The 21,872-nt window shown below is 41.6% G+C and overlaps 1 protein-coding gene across 1 annotated transcript in view; it reads right to left on the minus strand.

Annotated features, from left to right (window-relative positions):
* Nucleotides 1-21,872, minus strand: part of PDE7B (phosphodiesterase 7B) — a 984,492-nt gene that overhangs the window by 581,277 nt on the left and 381,343 nt on the right. Inside the window, exon 2 of the mRNA XM_085611598.1 lies at nucleotides 19,147-19,207. Coding sequence (XP_085467724.1) covers nucleotides 19,147-19,207 — 61 coding nt within the window. The remainder of the gene's footprint in view (nucleotides 1-19,146; nucleotides 19,208-21,872) is intronic.

Raw genomic sequence — 21,872 nt, forward strand, 5'->3', positions numbered from 1 at the left:
GGGTGATATTTGGTATTATTGACGTGTACCCTATGAGATCTCTATATTACACTCAATTTCGGAATTAATAATAATAAAAACTGTTAAGATAGAACTTTGCCAAAAGCCAAATAGGATGAGCTGGAAAGCCTAATGTTTCCTAGATGGTAAATATATGTTCCAAGCTCACATTTTTAAAGGCTTTTTCTTCACCAAGCTTTATAAGAACTGCTGGGCTATTAGTTTTTGAAAGTATATTAACCCCGTCAGTGCCCATGACGAGATAGTCTCGTCATGGAGCGCGGTTGCGCTGTGCCCATGACGAGACTATCTCGTCATGAACCCCGCCCGCTAATTCAACGCCCGGCACAGGGCGGGGAAAGAGCGGGGCACTGAAGAGGTTAATTGCCTGGATTAAATATATAGCATTGACGGCTATGTAGCAACTCTGGAGGAACCCGTTTTGATTTTATGTACTAATCTGTGTATATGACTTTATATCCTACATGCTAAAGCTTTTGCTAATAATTTATTACCCAAAATACAGGGTCCCCAGCCGCCCTCTGTGGCTTTAGGCAGGTCAGGAGTCCCATGATGAAATTCAGCCTGTGATTTAATAATTTGCCAAGTGGCTTTTTAATGTATTTGTAAAACTTTTACAAATTCAGATGGTATCTTGTCTTGACTTTACACTTTATAATCTGGAAGATGCAGAACAATATCTGACACATCAATCTCTATGAATGGCATCATATCCCGCTCTGTAATTCTTCTGTGAGCTTTAGTTAAAGGCAGGGGTGATAAATATTCCCCCGTCTGCAGACTTATCTGAAAGGGAAACTCCTTGCATAACATTTTGACCCATGATACTCTCAATATCCGAGTCTTTCACATTATTGAACTCTTGCAAATAATTTTCAACCTCCACCATGTCAGGTTATATTTCAAGCATTCTGCCCTTGTTCTTACTATTTTTCACTCAAGAAATTGTGTGCCTTCTTTGCCTAGATTAAAAGATATTATAGGAGCTAGATTTGCTGCATAGCATGGCCAATAATACTTCTCATCACTGCTACCAAATGCACTCTCAAGTATCAGCCAATTAAGCTGCCATCATCTTTTTCCTGTCCATAATTTCTAGCTGATATTCTAGTTAAACAGATGATTTGAGGAATTGTTTGAGATATTCATACCCTTACTACTCTCAGGGTCGTTGAAACTAAGAAAATAGGAAGTAGTCAAATCTAGAGAAAGGTTTGAATATGTTTATATTGCAAGCAAATATAAATTACAGAGCACAACCACTAGTGTGTCTCACATCTGACTAAGTAGTCAGTATAGTTTTAATAAACCCAAAACAAGTACAAAAGACTTTGACAGAATAAGCAGCAAAAGTCAATGGCAATTTAATAAACACAATGGAAGATTCATTGGAGTCTTGATGTAGAGGACTCGAAGTACAAGGTTGGAAGAGCAGACAGCCGGCACGTGTTTCGTCGTGTTAATATGACTTTTTCAAGGCTCCCAAAAATTCGACCGCAATAGCTCAAAATATTCTTCTGAGAGACCCCCGGAGGTTTTCTAGGGATCCCAAGTAAACTAGGATGAATCAATCGATGCCAGTGATCCTTTTGAGATATAATACATCCAGAGTCAAATGTTCAGAACAGGCAAAAAACCCGTATTCTGGTGTGCTATAGGTAGGAATTCAATAGTAGTCGAAATATCGTGTTTTAAGCACTAGTAATGGTATTGTCACAATTCAAAACGTCCGCTGCATTTCTGGGCGAATGTCTCATATGATGTAGAAGTGCGTATATTCGTGTTGAACTTAAGTAAGAATTGTTGTAGACTCGTAATTATTATTCCAAGGTCCCATCATGCAGTGGTGAGAGACCGGAACATCTTCATTCTACTCCGCGCGTCGCGTCCTCCAGAAGTGTTTATATTGCATGTATATTCCATAGCTGGAGATCAAAATTCCTCCATTGGTCACAGATACCAAATTCTATTTTAAATCTTTACTGACTAGCCTTTTTTAGGCCTTCTCTTGTTTCCTACCGTCTTGAGAATAATGAAGTTGTTGCACTCTATGCAATTAAAATTGTCCCTATAATTCACCCTTAGCCAGCATCAAAGAGCTCACCAATTCTTGAGGTGCTTGGGGATTATCTATTAGACTGCTATAGTTAACTATTGTGTAAATAAATGTGATCTTCAGTACTAAAAAGTAACAAAACCTTTTGCCTACTTGTGTCTGGATCAGACTTCAAAGTTGTAACTTTTAATGTCTTCTAGAAAAAATATGTCAGTGCCTCTTTGGACTGCCTGTGAGGGTGATAAATACCCCAATTGGCTCGATTACAAATTTGTTTTGGCTATAAAAAATGGGCTTCTATGAGATTAAAAATCCACCTTTGCAAGTGATTAGAGCCATTTATGTTAAGTGACAAGATTTATAAATACTGCATGCCACTGATCTGAAATTAACAATATTTAATATGCTATGCCAATTTCTTCCTGTTTTGAATTAAATCTGCAAATATGGAATATCTTTGTTTTCAAAAGTGTATTCCCTCAGACTTACTGCCATGTGTTCTCCCCCCCAATGCTGCCTCCAACAAACCCCATTCCCCTCCCTGCCTCCAAGTGTCCTCATAAACAATGGCGATGGTGGGCCCGATTCACAGAGCACTTACTTATAATAAAGTTACAAGTGTGAAATCTGTTAACTACCTTAGTACCTTTGTGAATCTGGCCGAATGTACACCGCCGACGTGGCTGAAGCGGCAGTTCTTTTTTTTGAATTATGACAGTTTTAAATATGTTTTGTTGATATTTGATTACCTTGATTATTATTTCCTTTGTCATATATATTCAATGTTCATATAACTGAGGCTAAAATTGACACCACCAAATGCAGATCTTGCAGCAGGTTCTGGTTGGTTAGCTGTATATTGCTTTTGCATGCAAATGTAATTCCCCAATTATTTAAATTACTTAGATTGATTTTCTTACTAAGTCTGTTGACCGAAATCCCAGGTTATTCCTTACCGGTCGAAAGCAGATGGCCCTTCATGATTGATGATTTCCAATGGTAAAATAGAAGAATTTAATTTATAATTCTTTTCTTCGTGCCTGTTTTATAATTATTAAATGCTAGCTTTTCATTTATCTCTTAAGATTAGATGATTCATTTCCAATGCCAGTGTATGGAATTCATACAAATGATAAGTGGCGATGACCGATATCTTTAAGGATCTTTTTCTGCACTTTATAGATTGTAAAGTGCATTACACTTTACAACGTATTGTTTGGTCTTGTTTAATACACCTGCGTGCAATTTCTATGGATTATTTAGTGCGCTGTCCACTTTTCATAATGTTATTATGATTGAACGTCGAAGAGTTTTTGTTTTTGTGTATTGGGCGGCTTTGTTAAATGACTGTAGTATGCGGGTAGAGAACCACTATAAATCATTTTTATTGCAATTGGTAGGGCTCGATTTTTGTTTCTCCCTTTTTCAATATGACTCTCACAATTAATTGCTATTAGATGTGTTTCAAGTTGTGTTTTGATGCCAATTGTTGATGGTCTCAGTTTCTATGCTATATACAAATTAGTCAGATTACATGACATTCTTTTATATTTTCTATTTCGCTCTATAACAGTGAGTACCTTTGAGTATACTGTTGCACTTTCGGTCAGAATATTTCTCTATCACCTCTGTGTTTAAATTACTGGGGAGTAATTGGGAGTTAGAATCATACCCTAAAACGTATTTATCTAATTGTTCTATAAATATGTTTTTGAAAAATAGTGTTCATTCTATAATACAATAGTTTTTCTGAAGGGAATTCGTTGTGTAAAATATTTCAAAAATGTTAAAAAAGATGTTATATTGATGATATACTATGACCAGTGTTTTAATGTGTGATAACTTTTGTTTCTCGAATTCTGTGGCCATGGGGCTAGAATGAGCTGAACTAGCACACATTGGCCTAATCAATGTGTGAGTCAGTTGAAGGGACCGAAACACCAACTTTTATAACCCGGGCCAAAACTATTTTATATTTGATCTTCATGTATCCTTTGTAAATATGTATAGGATTCTATGTGTTTATATCTGATAGCTGTTCTGTCTTCAATGTCCTTGTAAAAAATGTTTTATGAATAAACTTATTCATGTAAATGTTATCTTTGCCCCCTTATTTTTTAGAGTACCATTGTTTAGTTTAAAGAAATACTGTTGGACGAATACTGATCTATACTGTCCTGTATTTGATTTTAATTTCCTTGAAGCTGGTGTTCTAACTGCACAGGCCACCATACGAGATTTGGGGGAACACTTCAATTGTAATATTTTGGCCCTAATTAGGATGTTGGTCCTTTCCAATCGATATCCTTGGTTTGAATTCCGATGGCCATATTACAATTACAGCGGTCAGAATTCAAACCAGGCGGTCATTGCGGCTGGCTTCCGACGGGCTCATGGAGCCCTCTCGGCCAGTCGGAATCACCATCATAATCCCATAAGGACAGCATTTCGGTCTTCTGGAGTATGATGTCAGTTTTTGACAAGCTTTCCATGTTGGGCTTTCCGACATGGAAAGTCTTTCGGAAAGCAACTTTGGGGGCCCCTAGCAGGGCCCCCTTTCTTCAGTGGCCTCTGGGCCAGTGAGGGGGCACATCCCTGTAAATCCCTGCACTGTGTGGCAAACACCGTGATTTACACTGACTCCCATTTCTCTATGGAAGCTTGTGCTGCGGCCGGAATACGACTGCCACACGATCCCATACGGAATGCAAGTTTGTAACCGCACCATGTGCAGTCGAATCGTAATTGCAGTTTTGGACCGCCGAGCCGAGGTCAGTCTTTTTCGAAGCTGCATGGATGTCGGTTTTTTTATAGACTTTACTGTCATACCTTCCTGACCTGATCAAATTAGTTACTGTTTCTCCATTTTTATAGGTAACTGATGTTCATTACATTCTTATTCTAATTTATGCCTGTCTAGGTTGCCACCATCTTAGTAGATCATTCATCCTTGTTCTCTTCACCACACCACAAGAGAAAACCTGCACAGGGACTTTAGAAAGTACAGCTCATCCATCTGTACTCAATTTGGGTCTGATGATATACTCAGGATCCAGCTGAAAAGGTATTTTTGGATTCCCATCTACAAAAGTCTCAAGTGCTTAGTAAAAACATCTAAAAAGGGTGAATGACTAGAACAGAAGCCCAGAAATGGTAGTGTATCTAATAACAATATATTATGTAAAAAGTTAAACTATTAACACCAAGTGTGTTTTTTGTTGATTTATTTATTTTGGAATAAGTCGAAATTCTGAGTTGTTAGTTTAATAACTTGTCTATTTACATCATACTTTCGATTTGCTGACAAATGTTTTGATTTCTCGCAGCATTCTCATGACTGAAAATCATCTGTAATAATTAAAGACATTACAATTCATTAAATGATAAAAGAAAAAAGGAAACAAATATTTTTAACAAGTTGATTGGCATATTTTGGTGTAATATCCAAATAAATAACTCAATCAATGCAGTGTTTTTTCCGAAGTAGAAAGACCACTAAAGGGTAATAGGTAATAGATTATATTGTAAATCATGTCTATAAATATGAACACAAATACCAAAATTGTAGTACAAAATGGTTAATAACAAATATTTGCAATATTTGATCAAGTTGAGAGATTTTATTTTTTTTAAATTGTTCAGCAAGTTAAAAGTCTAGATGATTGAACAAGTAGACTCATAGAGATGAGAACCCTGCATCATCTAAACTTTTTACAACCTAATTTGAAAAATACTTAATGATGTCAGAAGCAAACAGTGAAGTATCCTTTAAGATAAAAGTAATATTTTGATTCTGTAAGGGGTTTTCCATAGAGTGCATCTTTCATTAGTCACAAATTGATCAGACTTGGGGACACAATAGCCCTCATTTAAGATTTAGGGGAGTGGAGCTAATCACCACTGCTGCCATGGCATAATACTGCCCGCTGGATTAAGTCTCTATGCTTTCAGAGGAGAAGCCACAACAGCAGCTCCTCTGAAAACATTGAATGTGTGGCTGAGAAGCCAGCATGTTTCATACAGCCGCTCAACAAACTTTTGTTTTACAAAAACAAACTCTCAAAGTGGGTGTTTGTTTCTGTAAAGCAAAAAACTAATGGCCCTGACACACTGGAAGTTTCCTCCAAAGATGTGGGGGTAATTTTTCTTTTTTCTCATTGGGATTTTTCCGGTGGTCTCAAAGAAAAATAAAGGTACATAAGACCATCTGCTTTAAATAAGGCGATGGTCTCATGTACTTACATTGACAGCCTGTTGGACTGGGGGCAATCAGTGTAAGGTTTCTGCCAGTGGAGCCAGCACGGGCACCGCCGGCGGAAACATGACAGTCCTCCCAACTCTAAATACAGTAGGCAGACCATCAGTTTGCAACTTTTGTGGTGGAGAACTCGGTCTACCAAACTTTAAATCGATCCTGCGTTAGCAAAGTGGGCTAGTTTAACTCGTAAAATGAGCACACTATGGGGTATATTTTCAAACATACTGAGATGGATTAGCATCACAAAAGTGATGCTAACCAGCAAAAAAAGGTTTGGGGCAATTTACTTTCCAGCACAAAACTTTTTTTTCCACCGGACTGTACCCTAAAAGCAGTACGAAGCATTGTTAAAGCACCGCTTTGCATTACATAGCACCAAGGGGCCGTTACAAGGGTGGTACACGTGCATTCATGCTACCACCCGTGCCTTTTGACTCAAAACCCTATCTACAAAGAATTGTAGACAGGGTTTAGTGCTAAAAATTAACTTCAAAGGAGGCGCTAACAGGAGAAATGTTTTTATTTCTCATTTCTGTTCGACTTTGCATGCGTGCTGCACTGTGCAGCCAACATACAAAGTGCGAAAAGCTTTCAAACTTGTCTAGGGATGGTATTTTGTACTGGAAGAGAACCCTTTCTGGACAAAACCTATGCTAGACTCACGCACACACCCTAGCGCTATGGCTGCTGAAATCAGCGCCGGCGCTAGCGAGAGGGGAGGAGCGAGCCACATCTCAGAAGATATGGTGTTCTACTCCTCCCTCCCAGCCTCTTTGGGTGCTGCGCTGCGTTGCTTTATTTTTTTTTAAATCTGCCCCTGAGTGACTTATGCATTTCTCACCATTATGTGTCTAAATGTAACAGCATACTGCAGCACACACATAACATGCACAGAACATGTCGCATAAACTGTCCGCCAATGCATGACAGAAGGAATACGGTAACAGAAGAGTGAACAGATTAACAAAATGCACTTAAAAAGGTGTTTTCCTCATTCCGGATTGTGGGTCCTAAAAGCATCGGTAGAGAGCTTCCAAACTTTGTGTAGGTTACTACACTACCAAACTATCCTGTTTTCAATTATTCGGCCGTTTTAAACAAACGCACACAAAAAAAAAAACGTACACCAGAATCATTACAAAGTAAAAATTCCTCACAGACAAACTGTTGCCAAAGACACAATAGCAACAAATCAATACTGTGACGAAGTTCACCTCAACAATCTATTATTCAGAACTCGACCCCAATGAATATTGTTCGAAGCGTTGACATGTTAAAAAAAATAATATGCAGAACGAATAAAAACGTAAGGAACAATATAATTATACGTCTTCTCTTTCCCAGCTGTGCGGCTCCCCGTGGGCATGTGCTACACTGCCGTGGAACGGTTAGCGGTTTCTGCTTGTGGAAATTCAATCCAGTGCGTCAAGTTCTGCCTTGATATTGTGCTCCGCTCGTTGACATTGGAAGGTGGTGGTGGAGGCGGGTGACTCCTTCTGAAAGCGGCGCCCAAATATTCCGACCACAAGTGAAGGCGGCAGAGGCTGGTGGCCAGAGCACAGAACTTCGCGCCAAGACCCCGGGGATCCGCTGATGGCTCGCACATGTGACCTAAAGTAACTTACGTCAAGTCTTCCAACCTTGTTTAACGGCATGTAGATGGGGTAATATTACAGTATCGCTCGCCATTGAACGCTGAAAACGTTACCAATATAGACACGGTTAAGTGCGTTAGTGATAGAGTAGTAGGTTGATGAGGAATGTCAGGGCTTTAAGTGGGATGAAAAAATTGGGGGGTCTCTCAAAGGGGTGTGGCCAATGGAATTAAGGGCGTGGCACAAAAACACTTAAGCTAAACATCTGTGCTTAGCATAGTGTGCCGCCCGACTTGTATTTTGCTGTTTCTGTCATTGCATCCAGATATATGATACAACAGTAACATCATACCTACAACAAGCCAGGACTATTGTCTTTGTCAATAGTTGTTAGTTGCATAAGATAAATAGGCAGGAACTATGGCTTGTATATAATATTGAAAAAGCTTCCAATTAAACAGACACCACACAATGTTGCTGCTCCTGAATTTCAAAAAGAGAAGGGAAATACAGAGAAAAAAATGACTCTCTTTAAAGGATTTCCCTTCCCCTACAACGCCACCTGGCACGACGTCATTCCGTAACTTCTCGCCTAGTGAGAAGTGAGCAGTGTGGACACGCGCACATCGATGTGCCTGCTGTTACTGCAGTCTGGAAAAAAACGGACTGCCTGTGCCAGTGCACAAAACAGAGCCCGATAGAGACCAGATTCGAGGCCCCCATTAAAAAACTGCCGGTGCTCGGCTCCGGTGAGACCCAGCCAACTTAAAGCTCTGGTGGATGTGGTGGAACGGTCAGAGATGCAGACTTTGGAACTGAGGAACCAGATTCAAGTCTCGGAGTCGGCTCACCATCCTGTGATTCTGGGCAAATCACTCCTTCTCCAAGTTCCTATCAAAAAATAAATGAATGTATCCTCGTGTAACGAAACTGGTGCTGATGTAAAGCCCGCCACTACCTACGGTTGAGTTCGGGCAATATAAAACTGCAAATAAATCAAATCATACCTAAGAGTGGTGCACTGGGTCGGATAAGTTAATAAACTAAGTAAAAAGTTATAAGTAAAAAGGTTGTGCACTATTTTGGCACGTGTACCTAAAATTCTGAGGGCAAAACACACCACCATGACTGCTGTTTTAAATATTTGAAATGAAAGTTCGCAAACCATTCACTCACAGCAAGTTGAGCATCACAATTAACTCCATTAAAATGCTCACACTACTTGAGCCCAATGCTGAACTAGGAGATAGTCTGGGTGAAAGTGTAAACGACATTATGTTTAACTTTTTATGTCATATATATACATATGTATATATATAAACTCCTTAACACGCACTCGTTTTGCTGCTGCAGATAGGAGCTCGGACCGAATTTGGTGCTTAAAGTTCGTTTATTTTCTTGCTCACAAGCACAGCACAGCCATTACGCGTTTCAAGCCAACAGGCCCTTGATCACATATATATATAATACATTTACTTACAGGGGCTGTCAACCAGTCTTCTTCTATCACTGGTCAGCTGCAGTGTCATTCTCATTTTACTTCCACCCACTATATCATGCAGCATTGGGCAATGGTTTAGCCTGCTTTAGCCACTGGCTCATTTTAACAGTGGAGGCTCTTCCCTATGGCGGAGAAGCGCCCCCCCCCCCCTTTGCTGAGTGCCAGGCCACTGATAAAAGCGGGAATAATAAAATAATAAAGCCATTTTATTATCATTTTATTTTTCTTTCCGCTAAAGGCAGCCATGTCTGGGCGGGGCCTTGACCAGAGCAGGGGAGGAGTAGTGCACACTAGAAGTGCGCATGATGGTTTGGCCGGCAGCTAAGGCCACCCAAACCATCATGCGCACTTTGATCTCTATCCACCTGAGCTGTGTTGTACAACCGGGTGGAGTAGGCACAGGCTCTGAGGAGCTCAGGCCAATCACGGCGCTGCTCTCATGACAGCAGCGTCTTGATTGGCACCTAGGAGTGTGCGCAGTGTGCAGTAACCAGAGCATAAGGACCCCAAGACAGCGGGCAGCAGCGCAGCAGCAGGTAAGTGCTTTTTTTTAATTATATACCCACACCTCCTACCTCCTCCACCGCCCCACCACTTATGAAAGGGAGCAGCTACTGTAATTCTACTGTGAGGAGACAGCATCCTGCTCTTTCACAAGGAGCACATCCGCACACGCAAAGTAGCAGCAATGTGTACTTTCACAATTTAATGTACGCAAGACTACACACTACCTCAAGCTCTAGATGCTTATGGGACTCCTTTGAAAAATACTTACAGAAGAACAAACCACCTTAGGTGGTATCATGATACATATGGTGTATACTGCACGGCCTACTCACTGGGCATCAATAGGTGTTGTCACGGACCGGATATAGGATACTGACGGTCCTGCCAGTTTTATACAATAAAGCCCCCTTTTCTTCCTCTCTGTCTCTCCTTTTCTCCCATTTTTCCCCCTCTCTTGCTGGTTCTTTCCTTCTTCTGGTTTTCGTTGCTGTGTTTTTTCTCTTTTTCTTTTCTCACTATTACTTGATAATGTGCACTTCTGTTTTGGGGTATTAGATACTCTGTCAACACGGGTTTAGTCTCAAGTCTACCTTGGGATGTGTATGCTAATATGATGCCTTATTACAACCTCACATACACACGTCCCCTGACCACGTTGCGTCTTGTTTCGCTTGTGGTATTTTGTATTACAAGTATACTATTGTTTTTTTTGAAAACTTTATTTTTCATTTTAAGACAAACAATCAGATTTCTCCCCCCTCCCCCCGACATCAGAGATAAGCAGTTCATACAGGTCCAAGCATCAAACATGTACAGAAGTAATACCCAAGTATACTATTGTTACCATGAACATCTCCTGTGTGATAGATCCCTCTTCGGAAGTGTACTGTACATTCCTTTGCTACTGTTCTGATATAAAACTCGATAACATGGTTAAAATAAAAAGAGCGTAGTATGCATGCTAGAATCTAGTAACAATCTTGAGAATTTTAGTTAACAATGAAAAATGAATTTTTGTGCAGCTCTATAATAATAGGTGATACTGCTAAAAAGCTCTCTCATACTTCTTTTACCGATCTCTGAAAGATGAGAGGCCGAGTTGGCCCTTCAAAGATTTCAAACAGTAATCTTAGTGTTGCTCACAGATCTGTATGGCACAAACTCCCTTGAACATTTTAATTGATATGTTACCTCCTCCATTACAGAGGGAGCAGAGGGTGATATGTCTTAAACAGGGTCACTTGAATTATATGATTCTGTGGCCATGGCATTTTCTGCAGTTATGGATTTGCTGCATTTGCCACATAATCCATAATCTGCTGCATAATCTGTAGATTTTAGCATGAAATTGTTCTAGCACACAGATCAAAAGTTACTAAAAAAGTGACAATATGTGTCCCAGAGAGCATAAAGCCCTTCACAAAGATTGACTGGTCATCTTTCAATTACGTATTGCTATACTTGGATATTTAACTGGTACTAATAAGGTGAAATCTTTGCCCAGACAGTGTTACCCTGTGTAAAAATGACAAACTAATGAAGCAATACTATCTACTACTACTATTACTAGTATACTACGATGTACCATATTATGCCGCATAATTAGCCTTTTCTTCCGATATAATTTAGTCAGCCCAGCTGCATAATTTAGTTCTCTCCTGCCGCATAATTCCATCATTCCATCAGTGATCTACCTCATGCTCTTGTTCTGGTCAATTATTGCGTTTAAGAGGCTCTGAATTAGAGGTTCTCCCCACATCAGGCTTGGATGGACTATTAACTACACCCTCAAATGCACATCATGCGTGCACGCACACACACAGCGTGCACCCACAGGCATGCACGCACACTCACACACGCACCCACACTCCACCGAACTTCTTTATGCCACCAACATTCGATATTCAGTATTTAAGTCGTCGACAAAGTGAGTGACGTGGTCTGTGATTAATTTGTGCTAGTGGTTGCAAGCAGTGGGTACAAGCAGTCCGAGCATTTAATGGGACATTGCAACGGGTCCCCACTGCATCCTGTATTTAAGCCTTTAACATTATGATTTAAAACAGATATTTTTCTCGACAGTGTGTGGAAGACCAGTTAGTGGCCTCCATAGAAGTGAATTTCAGGGGGAGAGGAAGGGTCAAGAATTGGCCACAGGTAAAAACTGGTGGGGCCACTTCCAAAAGATGTAATATAACATATCATATTATATCATATCATATCATATAATATTCACACATATGTTTGCTTCCAACCAGAACGCAAGCAACCCACTACTGGTTTCTGCCTATTTGGGCCTCTTCCGTTGGGTGCAGCTTGGTTGAAGTGGGTGAAAATTGTGGATTGGGACGAGGGCCAGGTAGTGATCAGTTGCTGAGAACGATTCAAGTATTCCATCCATCACTTTCTGTATTCTTCATTGTGACACCCTTCACGTGAAGATATGCTCCGACATGGGAGCCATGCTCGCTGTGCCACTGGAACAAAGCTGCCCCTGAATGAAGAGGTCCAAATAGACCAAACCAGGTCTTGGGTTTCTTCTGTTCTGATTCAGAGAGGTCCTGTCTTGGCAGTTTGGGCTTGGCTGCTCTTATAGGAGCAGGATTAAGGCTGAATACAAATCAATGCTAACAAGCACTGGCAAAACCAATATGTCTGGCATGTTTCAGAAGTATGCATTAATTGTTGTGTAATTTATTCGATGCACTAAATAAAAACTCAGATACAGATACCCAAATACTGGCCAGGTGGCATGCTCTGTTAAGCACAAGATTATAGTTGAAGTAATGTAGGCCACATTCCTAATTAGGGACCAGGACGTATTTTTCATTCAGCAGCACTAGTAGCAGTGTCCTAAGAAAATAATTGGGCCCCTCTACTTATTTTTTTGGGCAAAATTTGTCCTGGATGTGGGTATCAATTTAAAGAAACCATGCACCAAACGCAGTAGTGAAATATGGAAATGTTTTGCATATGAATTGAAAGGTAAGAAGAATGTATTATGTTAAAACTGTACAAAAACAAAAGTTACTTTAAAAGAGAATACAGAAAGCAGGTAAAATATAAGAAAAGGGGACGGGAGATAAACGAGAATATTTGTTTTAAAAAACACTGGTGGTGAAGTAACACTTTTGAGAATGTTACACGTCACCAAGAACCCAGGCTTCACTGCACCCAGGGCTTTAAGTGGGATGAAAAAAATAGGGGGTTTCTCAATGGGGCCTGGGCCAATTAAATTAAGGCGTGGTTTAAGAACAGGTAAGCTAAAAATATGTGCTTAGCATAGAGTGCCTCCCAACTGATAGTTTGCTGCTTCTGTCATTGCATCCAGATGTATAATACAAGTAACATCATGCCTACAACAAGCCAGGGCTATTGGCTGTGTCAGTAGTTGTTAGTTGCATAAGATAAATGAGCAACAGCTACGGCTTCATTGTATATCATTTGGAAAATGCCTCAGGTCATGTGGGAGAGACCGTGGCGTAATGGCTAGAAGTGCCGACTTTGGAGCTTCAGAAGCAGGTTCAAGCCTCGGTGTTGGCTCAAAATCCTGTGTTTCAAAAACTGAATATGTCCTTGTGTAATGTAATCAGTGCACACCTTTGGGTTGAGGTTTGAAATGGTGAGATTGTGAAAGAACTATAAGGAGTCTCTTTTAAGTTACATCGAAGGCAGTGAAGGGGGGTACTGCTGCAAAGTTAAGACTTTTTTTCAACCCTGAGGGTGAGAGCAATAATGGAGAGCCCGATAGGGGCCCGTCTCAGTCCGTGGTGGCTCCTCCGCTATGGCTGTGGAGCGTCACCCCCCCTGCCTGCAGCCAAAAAAAGTAAAAACAAAACAATAATACACCCTTGTTTATCAGCGTTTCATTTTTGCTCTCAGAGCCAAGGCTTGGGTGCGGGGCAAAAGGGATGACAGGCACTAGGGGGAGTGTTTTGCACTGTTATCAGTGCGCATGTTGGTTTGGCTGGCCGTCTCAGGACATCCAAACCTTCATGCGCACTGAAGCTTTCCCCAACGTGAGCTGCATTGCTGGGTTGGAGAGAGCAGGCACATGCTCCCAGTCTAACTGGGAATGCAAATCGAGGGTGCTCAGGCCAAACCTGCTGCTTCTCTCATGCTACCAGCAGCATGAAAGCAGTGTCAGGACTGGCCGCAGAGGACTCTGGGAGCCTGTGCCTGCAATCAAGAGGAGCGCGATGTGGTGATGCGGCAGGTGTGTCTTTTTTTGTTTTTCTTTACTTGTCTTGTCATACGTCTGTCCCCCCCCCATTCCCCTACCCTGCCACTCTATTACGACACCGATCTCAGCATCTGCTTTTTAAAGCTGCTTGTATTGAGCACCGGCAGGACTCTGCCCACTTAAAGCTCTGATTGCACCCAAACTGTATGATAGATGATTGGTCACATGACGTTGGGGTATCGTTTAACGTTGATGTGAAGGACCCACCATTCTCCGGTGTGGTAGGCAAAAACTTCTGCCACACCAACGGAGAACAGTCCACTGCATGCAAAGCTCTCTGCCTTTGTAGCAGGCTTTCTTACATTGAGATGGCTCCCATTACAATAGTCAAAGCTGCTTCGGGAGCTAAATCCCCTTCATTGGGGAATTGCTGTCACCAAGGTGGGTGCTGGAAATGTACAATTAAAAAACGTTATAAAGTCATGAAACCACCTCCTAATTCTTTGCCGCATAGCTGTTGCAATATTACTGTATCTAGTAATAGCTTGTCACATTCATGAAAAGCATTTATCAAAGCAGTCCTTGGCAGAAGTGGCTGCCACTGGACCTGGGTGGTGGGGTGGAGGCAGGTGGGGTTGACAAAACAAGTTTTTTTTAAAACCCACTTACCTGTGACGGCTGGCCGCTGCCTCTTCTTCGTCCTCTTCTTCCTGTCTCGGGTTAGCAGAATGCAGGACGCAGCAGGAAGCACCCTCCCAGCTTCCCGGTAGCCAATCACAACGCTGCAATGCAGTGTTGTGGTTGGTCTGAGCGCTGTGGATTAGCACTCAGACCACTTAGGAGTAGGCAAACCACTCCTCCCCTGCTTCTCTGTAGTCGGAGCAGCCCCGCCTCAAAAGCTGCTGCAGCAGAAGGAAACATAAAATGATAATAACGCAAGTTATTATCATTTTACATTTCCTTTACTTCACTACTGTGAAGCAGTGGGGCGACGCTCCTCCGCCTTAGCGAAGGAGCCAGCACTGGTCCCTCGACCTCTGAGAGTTGACTTAAATATAAAGTTAAATAAATTCTCACATCAAAATTGAAAATCAGCAAAATATATTCTAATAAGAAGAAACCGTTTACATACTAATCAAGTTATTTTTATATGTATGACAAATCTTTTAATTTTTTTGTTTTTCTATTTTTTTGCCTTTAACATTTATCAGAACTATTGTGTCTAGACACAGCTAGAATAGTGTAAACATGTTCAGGAAAAAAGCAATACAAAATTTATGATGGGGAAAAAGTCAATGGTCCACTTCAGAAAGATCTTGCTGTGACATACTCTGATTTTACTCTTAGCTTGTCCCAGACTTCCTACGGCATTACTGGTACAATCAGAAATAAGTGAGGAGCACTACCAGAGCAGGTCACACCTACTCATAGTAAAATGTATTTCCAGGGTCTTTCTGACCCAAGAAGCCGCGACCCATAGGCTGCACCAACTGAGTTTTTCATCTTCATTTATGCAACATATCAATTGCACAAATTCTGGTAGAATTTTGCACCAACATTTATTCTGAATGGCGTATGCTAAAAATAGTTTTTGCAATGCTATAGTCGGTCCACATATAAGATTTTTGCGGTTGATAGGTGGTACAACTGTTGATGTAAATTACACTGGTACCACAGCAATCTTAGTTAATTGTCCTAAGTCATGCAGTTCCCATGTTCTGCTTGAAATGCCATGTAGCTGTACAGCTTTGGTTGACGTTGATGGAACGTTTTACATAATTTTTCAACAAAAAATATCTAGAAAGCTTCAAACTGGCCTTTGTGCCAAATGTCTTTTTTTAAATGCAGTTTAATATTTACTTGATGGTTTAAGCAGAAAAAAAATGAAAAGCGTTAAAATTAAAAAAAATCATAAAAAAATCATTCAATTATTTATATTTACATTTTGTGGTTTTCTACATAAACATTTTTTCCTGCGTATACCAAACTGCACAAATGTACCAAAGACCTCTGTAAACAATGACTAATATAGGACACAGTCTGAGTGCACTCAAGAGGGAATCTAGGGACAAATGGTTCACTCGCTAAACACTGGTAATGCGGGCATAGTAATGCGCGGGTGCACAATTTTTCCACCATCACAAGGTTCAGACCTCTCAAGGTTCAGACCTCAAAATGAGGTAATAACACTGTAAATAAGATATTATATATAAGATACTATAGATAATACACTATAGATAAATGGTTCCCTTAGTTTAAGCGGCGACAATTAGCAAAACACAAACTAGGATTTTAAGCAGTCTGCTGCATGATGTGTGTTAAGACCGACTGGGAGAAAATCACACAGGCAAAAAATACAAATTGCACTCAAGCTGGGATTCCGACTTGGGCACAAACTATACGATCAGTGGTATTTTTTTTAAACTAACTCTCTTTGTGTGTGTGTGTTTTTAAAAATGTTTTTGTAAAAATAAAACAACCTGTGCTGTTGTATGTGGAGTATGAGATGTTTATCGCCTCCTGCCCAGGTTTCTTTTAACTTCCATAGTTGGCAGCACTTAAAATCAAGCAAAATAGGAATAATGCTACTTTTTGGAAAAAGACAGAAAAGTTAATATTGTATGTCTTTTTAACTATTGTCTACAGCTGTCATTCAGAGCGCTTACCTGCCTGAAAGGATTAGCGACATTCATATTGTCCTATCATAGCCACACCTCTGTTATTATCGACAAATGGTAGCCATTTCTCTCTTTTAATTGACAAGCCTCTCTTAGATAGTATATGGGAATGATACAGTATACATACGTGAGACCGGATTTTGCAATTAATTTGAGGAAGGGAGAGGCCATGCTTTTGAGCATGTCCTGGTTCTTTTTGGAGGATTGTGTGGTGGTTTGGAGTGTGGAGGCAGAGTGAATGCGTTTCAATGAGGTAGATTGGACAGAGAAAACCATTTGTTGTTCAGGCATGGGAAACAAGTGGTATATGGGATAAAATTAACACTCAAGAAAGCCTGGCCCTGTATGCTTGATCTTTGGAATCACGTTAGCACTGGTTTTGATTGTCGCTCTCTGTGTATCGTCCCCATGGATATTAATGATGGGTGTCTCTGATGGCAGTAAATGGACTGGAGTTGTTGAGTCCATGGCAAATTAAAATAGATGAAGTAAATGCATCCAACCTACATCACATTTGAAACAAGACTTACTGCTCTATTTACAGGACTGGAGAAGGTGTCTTAGCATTGACTCTGTAGTGTAATTTGGCTGATATCAGCTGAGTGAGAATCCAATGAGCTTGAACGCATTTTAAAGCACTGATTGGAACATGTTTTATTTTTGACGTATGCGTATATTTATTTGGCTTTTTAAAACAATACACACACCAATATTAAAAAATACCATAGTCTTCAGGTAAGCAAGATATCGGATATTGGCTAATAAATCGATTACGGATCTACAGACAGATACCCAGAGGGGTAAACTTCTTGAAATGTTTCTATAAACAGGCTAATGTACCTGACCAAATCTACAAATCAACAAGAACGCCTTAGGAACAAATTCATGGGACCCGAAGTAAAGTAGGAGCATGTTTCTATGTCCCGTTCCACTGGCCTCCACAGTTGGAAGTACTTATTAATATTTCTTGGGACCTGAAAATGCGTTTCTCTCGAAGATGAGAATCTGCCACTCTGGCACTCACCTGCAGTCTGGTGCCATTTATTTTGATATATATTGTATGTCCCACTCAACAAATTCCCAGAGGGGTTTCAACGTCAACTTTAAGACAGAGCTTACAGTCATTCCTGGTGCAATTTTTTTAAATGGACTATTATACTTCCATTGTTAACATCTTTCTTTGCTACATTTCATTAGAAATTGAACTTTTCTTTCATTTCACAAATGTTGTCTTCTAGAGATGTTTCCAATGCATTTCTCACTAATGAGTACTTCATCAGGGGCTTTTTCAACGAACTCTTAAAACAGTGAATATTTTGTGGGAAAGCCCTGGCTATCTATTCACAAACTTCACCTCGTGCATTTCAGAACTGGGGCGGAGTTAGTGTTGGATGAAAAAACGAAAATCTAAATTCCACTGAGTACTACCCTAAATTGTGAAACATGCTGATTAGCTGTGTGACAATGAATAATCTTACCCAAAAACGGAACAGTGAAAACATCATATGTGGTACTTTCCACCCAGTTTGTAACACCCATTCCACGCACTGTGCGAGGCTGACACCTGTTTAAATCATGCTACAATATATATATATTTAATTTGTAAATCTCATTGGCTGCCATTTTGTATAACCACGCTTTACGCACCCTGAGGCCGGACCTTATGCCATGTAATAAACATAAATACTTTTACCCATCAGCTCTCACGTCACAGCATGAAGGCATGTACCTAGAACCACACGTAAAACACAGCTACTTTTGGCACACAGTAGCACGCATGCTGTGCAGGTACTCTGTACCAGAGTACCTGCTTGTTTCTGAGAAGTGCCGGTACTCTCCAATTAAAAGTATTACGTCACTCTTGAGAAGTGCCGGTACTCTCCCTCTCAAAATAAAAAAGTGCCGGTACTCAGTACCGGAGAGTACCGGCCCATTTAAAGCACTGATTGTGGGTCAAATTTGCAACGGAACCAAGTACATTTGCCCACGCTTTGTGCAGTTTTGCTCCAATATTTCCATAGAAAGCCCACTACAAAACGCAATACTGGAGCGGTTTCAAAACTTTCAATATAAAAATTGGCCCTTCAGGTAGTGATACGGTGTGTAAAAATATTTACAGCACCGGTTCAATTTACTGTTCATTTCACAATTAATAACAAATCGTCTGAATAGAAAACTCGTGGCATTCCTGCCGTCACTACAAAAAAGAAAGGTTAATCTATATCACCGTTTGCATACATTGACCTCTTTCCGCTGCGATAGCCCAGCCATCAAGAAAACGTTGCTCTGACAAAAGCGCGTGCAGACAGACGTCTCCAATTCGAAAGGGTTAAGTAAGACAACTTACCTAGCATGCGAACACATTTGGCATTCTGATCAGGGCAATCGAATGAAATTTCTCCACACCTCTGAAAGAAAAAAACACACGAGGCACAGTCAGTGCAAGGCTCTGCGGCAAAGTTTCCAAGGCAACACAAGTGCGCAAATGCAGGATGATGTGTGTCGGCAGAGCCCCGCCCCTCAGGCCCTCTTCCCGCTCTTACTGCAGTGTATGCAGACAACGGCGCTCCCGGGGTCATTGGCAACGGGCAGCGACGTGTATACCTTACACTGCAGAAAATGGTACCTCAGCATGTCTCGTTACACGACAGACCCTTTTTAAATATAAGCAAAGGAGAAATACATAAAGCACTTTCAAACACCAGCAAAGTTCGAGCCAGAAGGTGCTCTGAATCAAATGGAGGATCACGCGCAGGCAAATCCAACAGGCCTATCTAGCTACAGGCTTGTAGGGGACAGTGTTTTGGTGTTAAGCATGGAGCAGCCCCCCTCCCAAAGGAAGAGAATGTGCAAGGTTCTTCTAGTCTGCATACAGCCTGACACATTCAGGGCTGTTTGAATCTCATCAGAGTGTGCTACACACTGAAAATGCGCTTCACACCCCATCAGGGGTAGCAAGCTCTATAGAAATGCAAACCTTTTTTCTTCTTCTACCCCTCCACTATCCTTCTCGATCTAAATAACTAACTAACATAGCCACCACTCAAATGACTTTCGTATTTCACCATACTAATTCATAGGGCCGGACTGGCCGTAGCAGGCACCAGGCGTTTCCCAGGTGGGCTGCTAGGGTGAGTGCGGGTTTTAGGCCCCTGGGGGCCATTTTTGTTACCAGGGGCTAGCAATATCGGCCCCAGTAACAAAATCGGCCGAAACCATCCCTAACAAACAGCTCGGCCGCCCCCCTCCTCCCCCCCAGTGGGGCCGGGGGAGCAGTTTTCAAGGGCCGTTTTTTTTTCCCAGTCCGGCCCTGCTACTCGCCGAAAAAGCTCTTTGACGCCTCGTCAGGGGTAGTAAGTGCTATATAAATTCAATTGCCATTACAATCAGATGACCCTACTCCTGAACCAGCCCCTGCTGGGCTGCAGTCCTCCCTCTCAGCCACATACAAGCACCTCTTCTACCGCTCATTAAAAGCTGAAGTGAAAGTTGATTGTAGGCTGAGAGAGTTAAAACGCATGGGGAACCAAACTGCCTGACGATGGGCGTCCTGGGGAGTCTGTACAGGGGCAGCAGGGTGAGGAGGCCTGGTTACTGGACGAACCTGCAGAATGTGTCCTGTTGCAACTGGGCGCACAGGAGCACCCCAGCCCTAGGTCTCCCCACGCCACAGCGCTACACCATGGCTGCGAGGTCCAAATGCATTGCACAATTGCAATGAGATACCTCTCTTAATTGGATGGGCGGGTGGGCAGTGGCGGCTCCTCCGCTAAGGCGGAGGAACGTCGCCCAATGTGTTGCAGCAGTGGAGGAAAGGAAAAAATAAAATGATAATAACTTGATGTTATCAATTTATTTGTTCTTGCTGCAGAAGTAAGGGGTGGGGCGGGCTGCTCTGCTCACAGAGCAGGGCAAGGAAGGAGTGGTGTGCACACTGAAATGTGCATGATGCTTTGGCTGGCCGTATTGGGCCGGACAAACAATCATGCGCATTTAGCGTGTTCTCCACCCATGGTGCATTACAGTCTTGGTGCCTTGCCGAGGGCCCCAGTCTCCATCTGAGCGCAAATTACGGCGTTCAGACCAATCACAACACTGCATTGCAGCGTTGTGATTGGCTCTTGGGAGCCTGGCTGCTTCCTGTTCAGCCGACGGAGGAGAGACGACGTGGGGTAGAGCAGCGAGGAGGTACGTATATTTTTCTTCTTTTACACCCCCCGCCTCGCCACCTCAGATTCGTGCCAGCCGCCACTGCTAGTGGGCTGAAGGGCTGGTGTGCTATGGCTTGGCCCTGTCACACTGGTGTGGGCCCCATGTTGGTGGGTTGAGTACAGGGCCCTGGGAATCTACGCACACTGCCCATGCCTTGAGCAGGCCTGAGATGAAGGTGTTGTTTGTGTGTGATCTGGATAAGTGTAAGGTTGTCTAAGGTGGTTAATTACAATGCCCTGTATTGTGAAAGAGTTTGTCTTTATAGCGAGGAAGATTTATCATAGGAGCATCTGTCTTTGTAAGTCAAGAGGATATGTGATGACGTCATCTTTCAGACATAGTCACAATAGTGTGAGATAAGGCATACTGGAAGCCATCTGACCTGCAAAATGGGGTGCTAGGTGCTTACTATTTCTGAGTTTGATACTTCAGAGTGGGAATTATGTGTAAGTTGCACATGAATTCACCTGTTAGAGGGTGTGCATACCGGCATGTTGTGCTGTTAACTCCTCCAAATTGCAGCAGATTTAACTTAATTGTTAAGGTTTATCTAATAAATAATGGACTATTTTCATAACAAAGAGTGAAACTTTGATGTACAGAGAAATGCCGCTGCAATTGTGAATGGCATGGCCAGAGATGTCTTCTTCATTTCTAATTTGTAATAACAATCTTTTAAGCTAGGTCTATAACCAGCAAATCAAAAATGATGCAATTCACATTATAAATGTAATCTATCAGCCCCAGGAATTCCCATCACCTTTAGACTTTAACACCTAATGGACACCATAAATGCAGATAAGATCCTGCTACCCACTGCAATTCCAAATGTACAAAGATGATATTCAAATAAATATCCTG

Source organism: Triturus cristatus, chromosome 6, assembly GCF_964204655.1.
Source record: "Triturus cristatus chromosome 6, aTriCri1.1, whole genome shotgun sequence".
Classification (NCBI taxonomy): domain Eukaryota; kingdom Metazoa; phylum Chordata; class Amphibia; order Caudata; family Salamandridae; genus Triturus; species Triturus cristatus.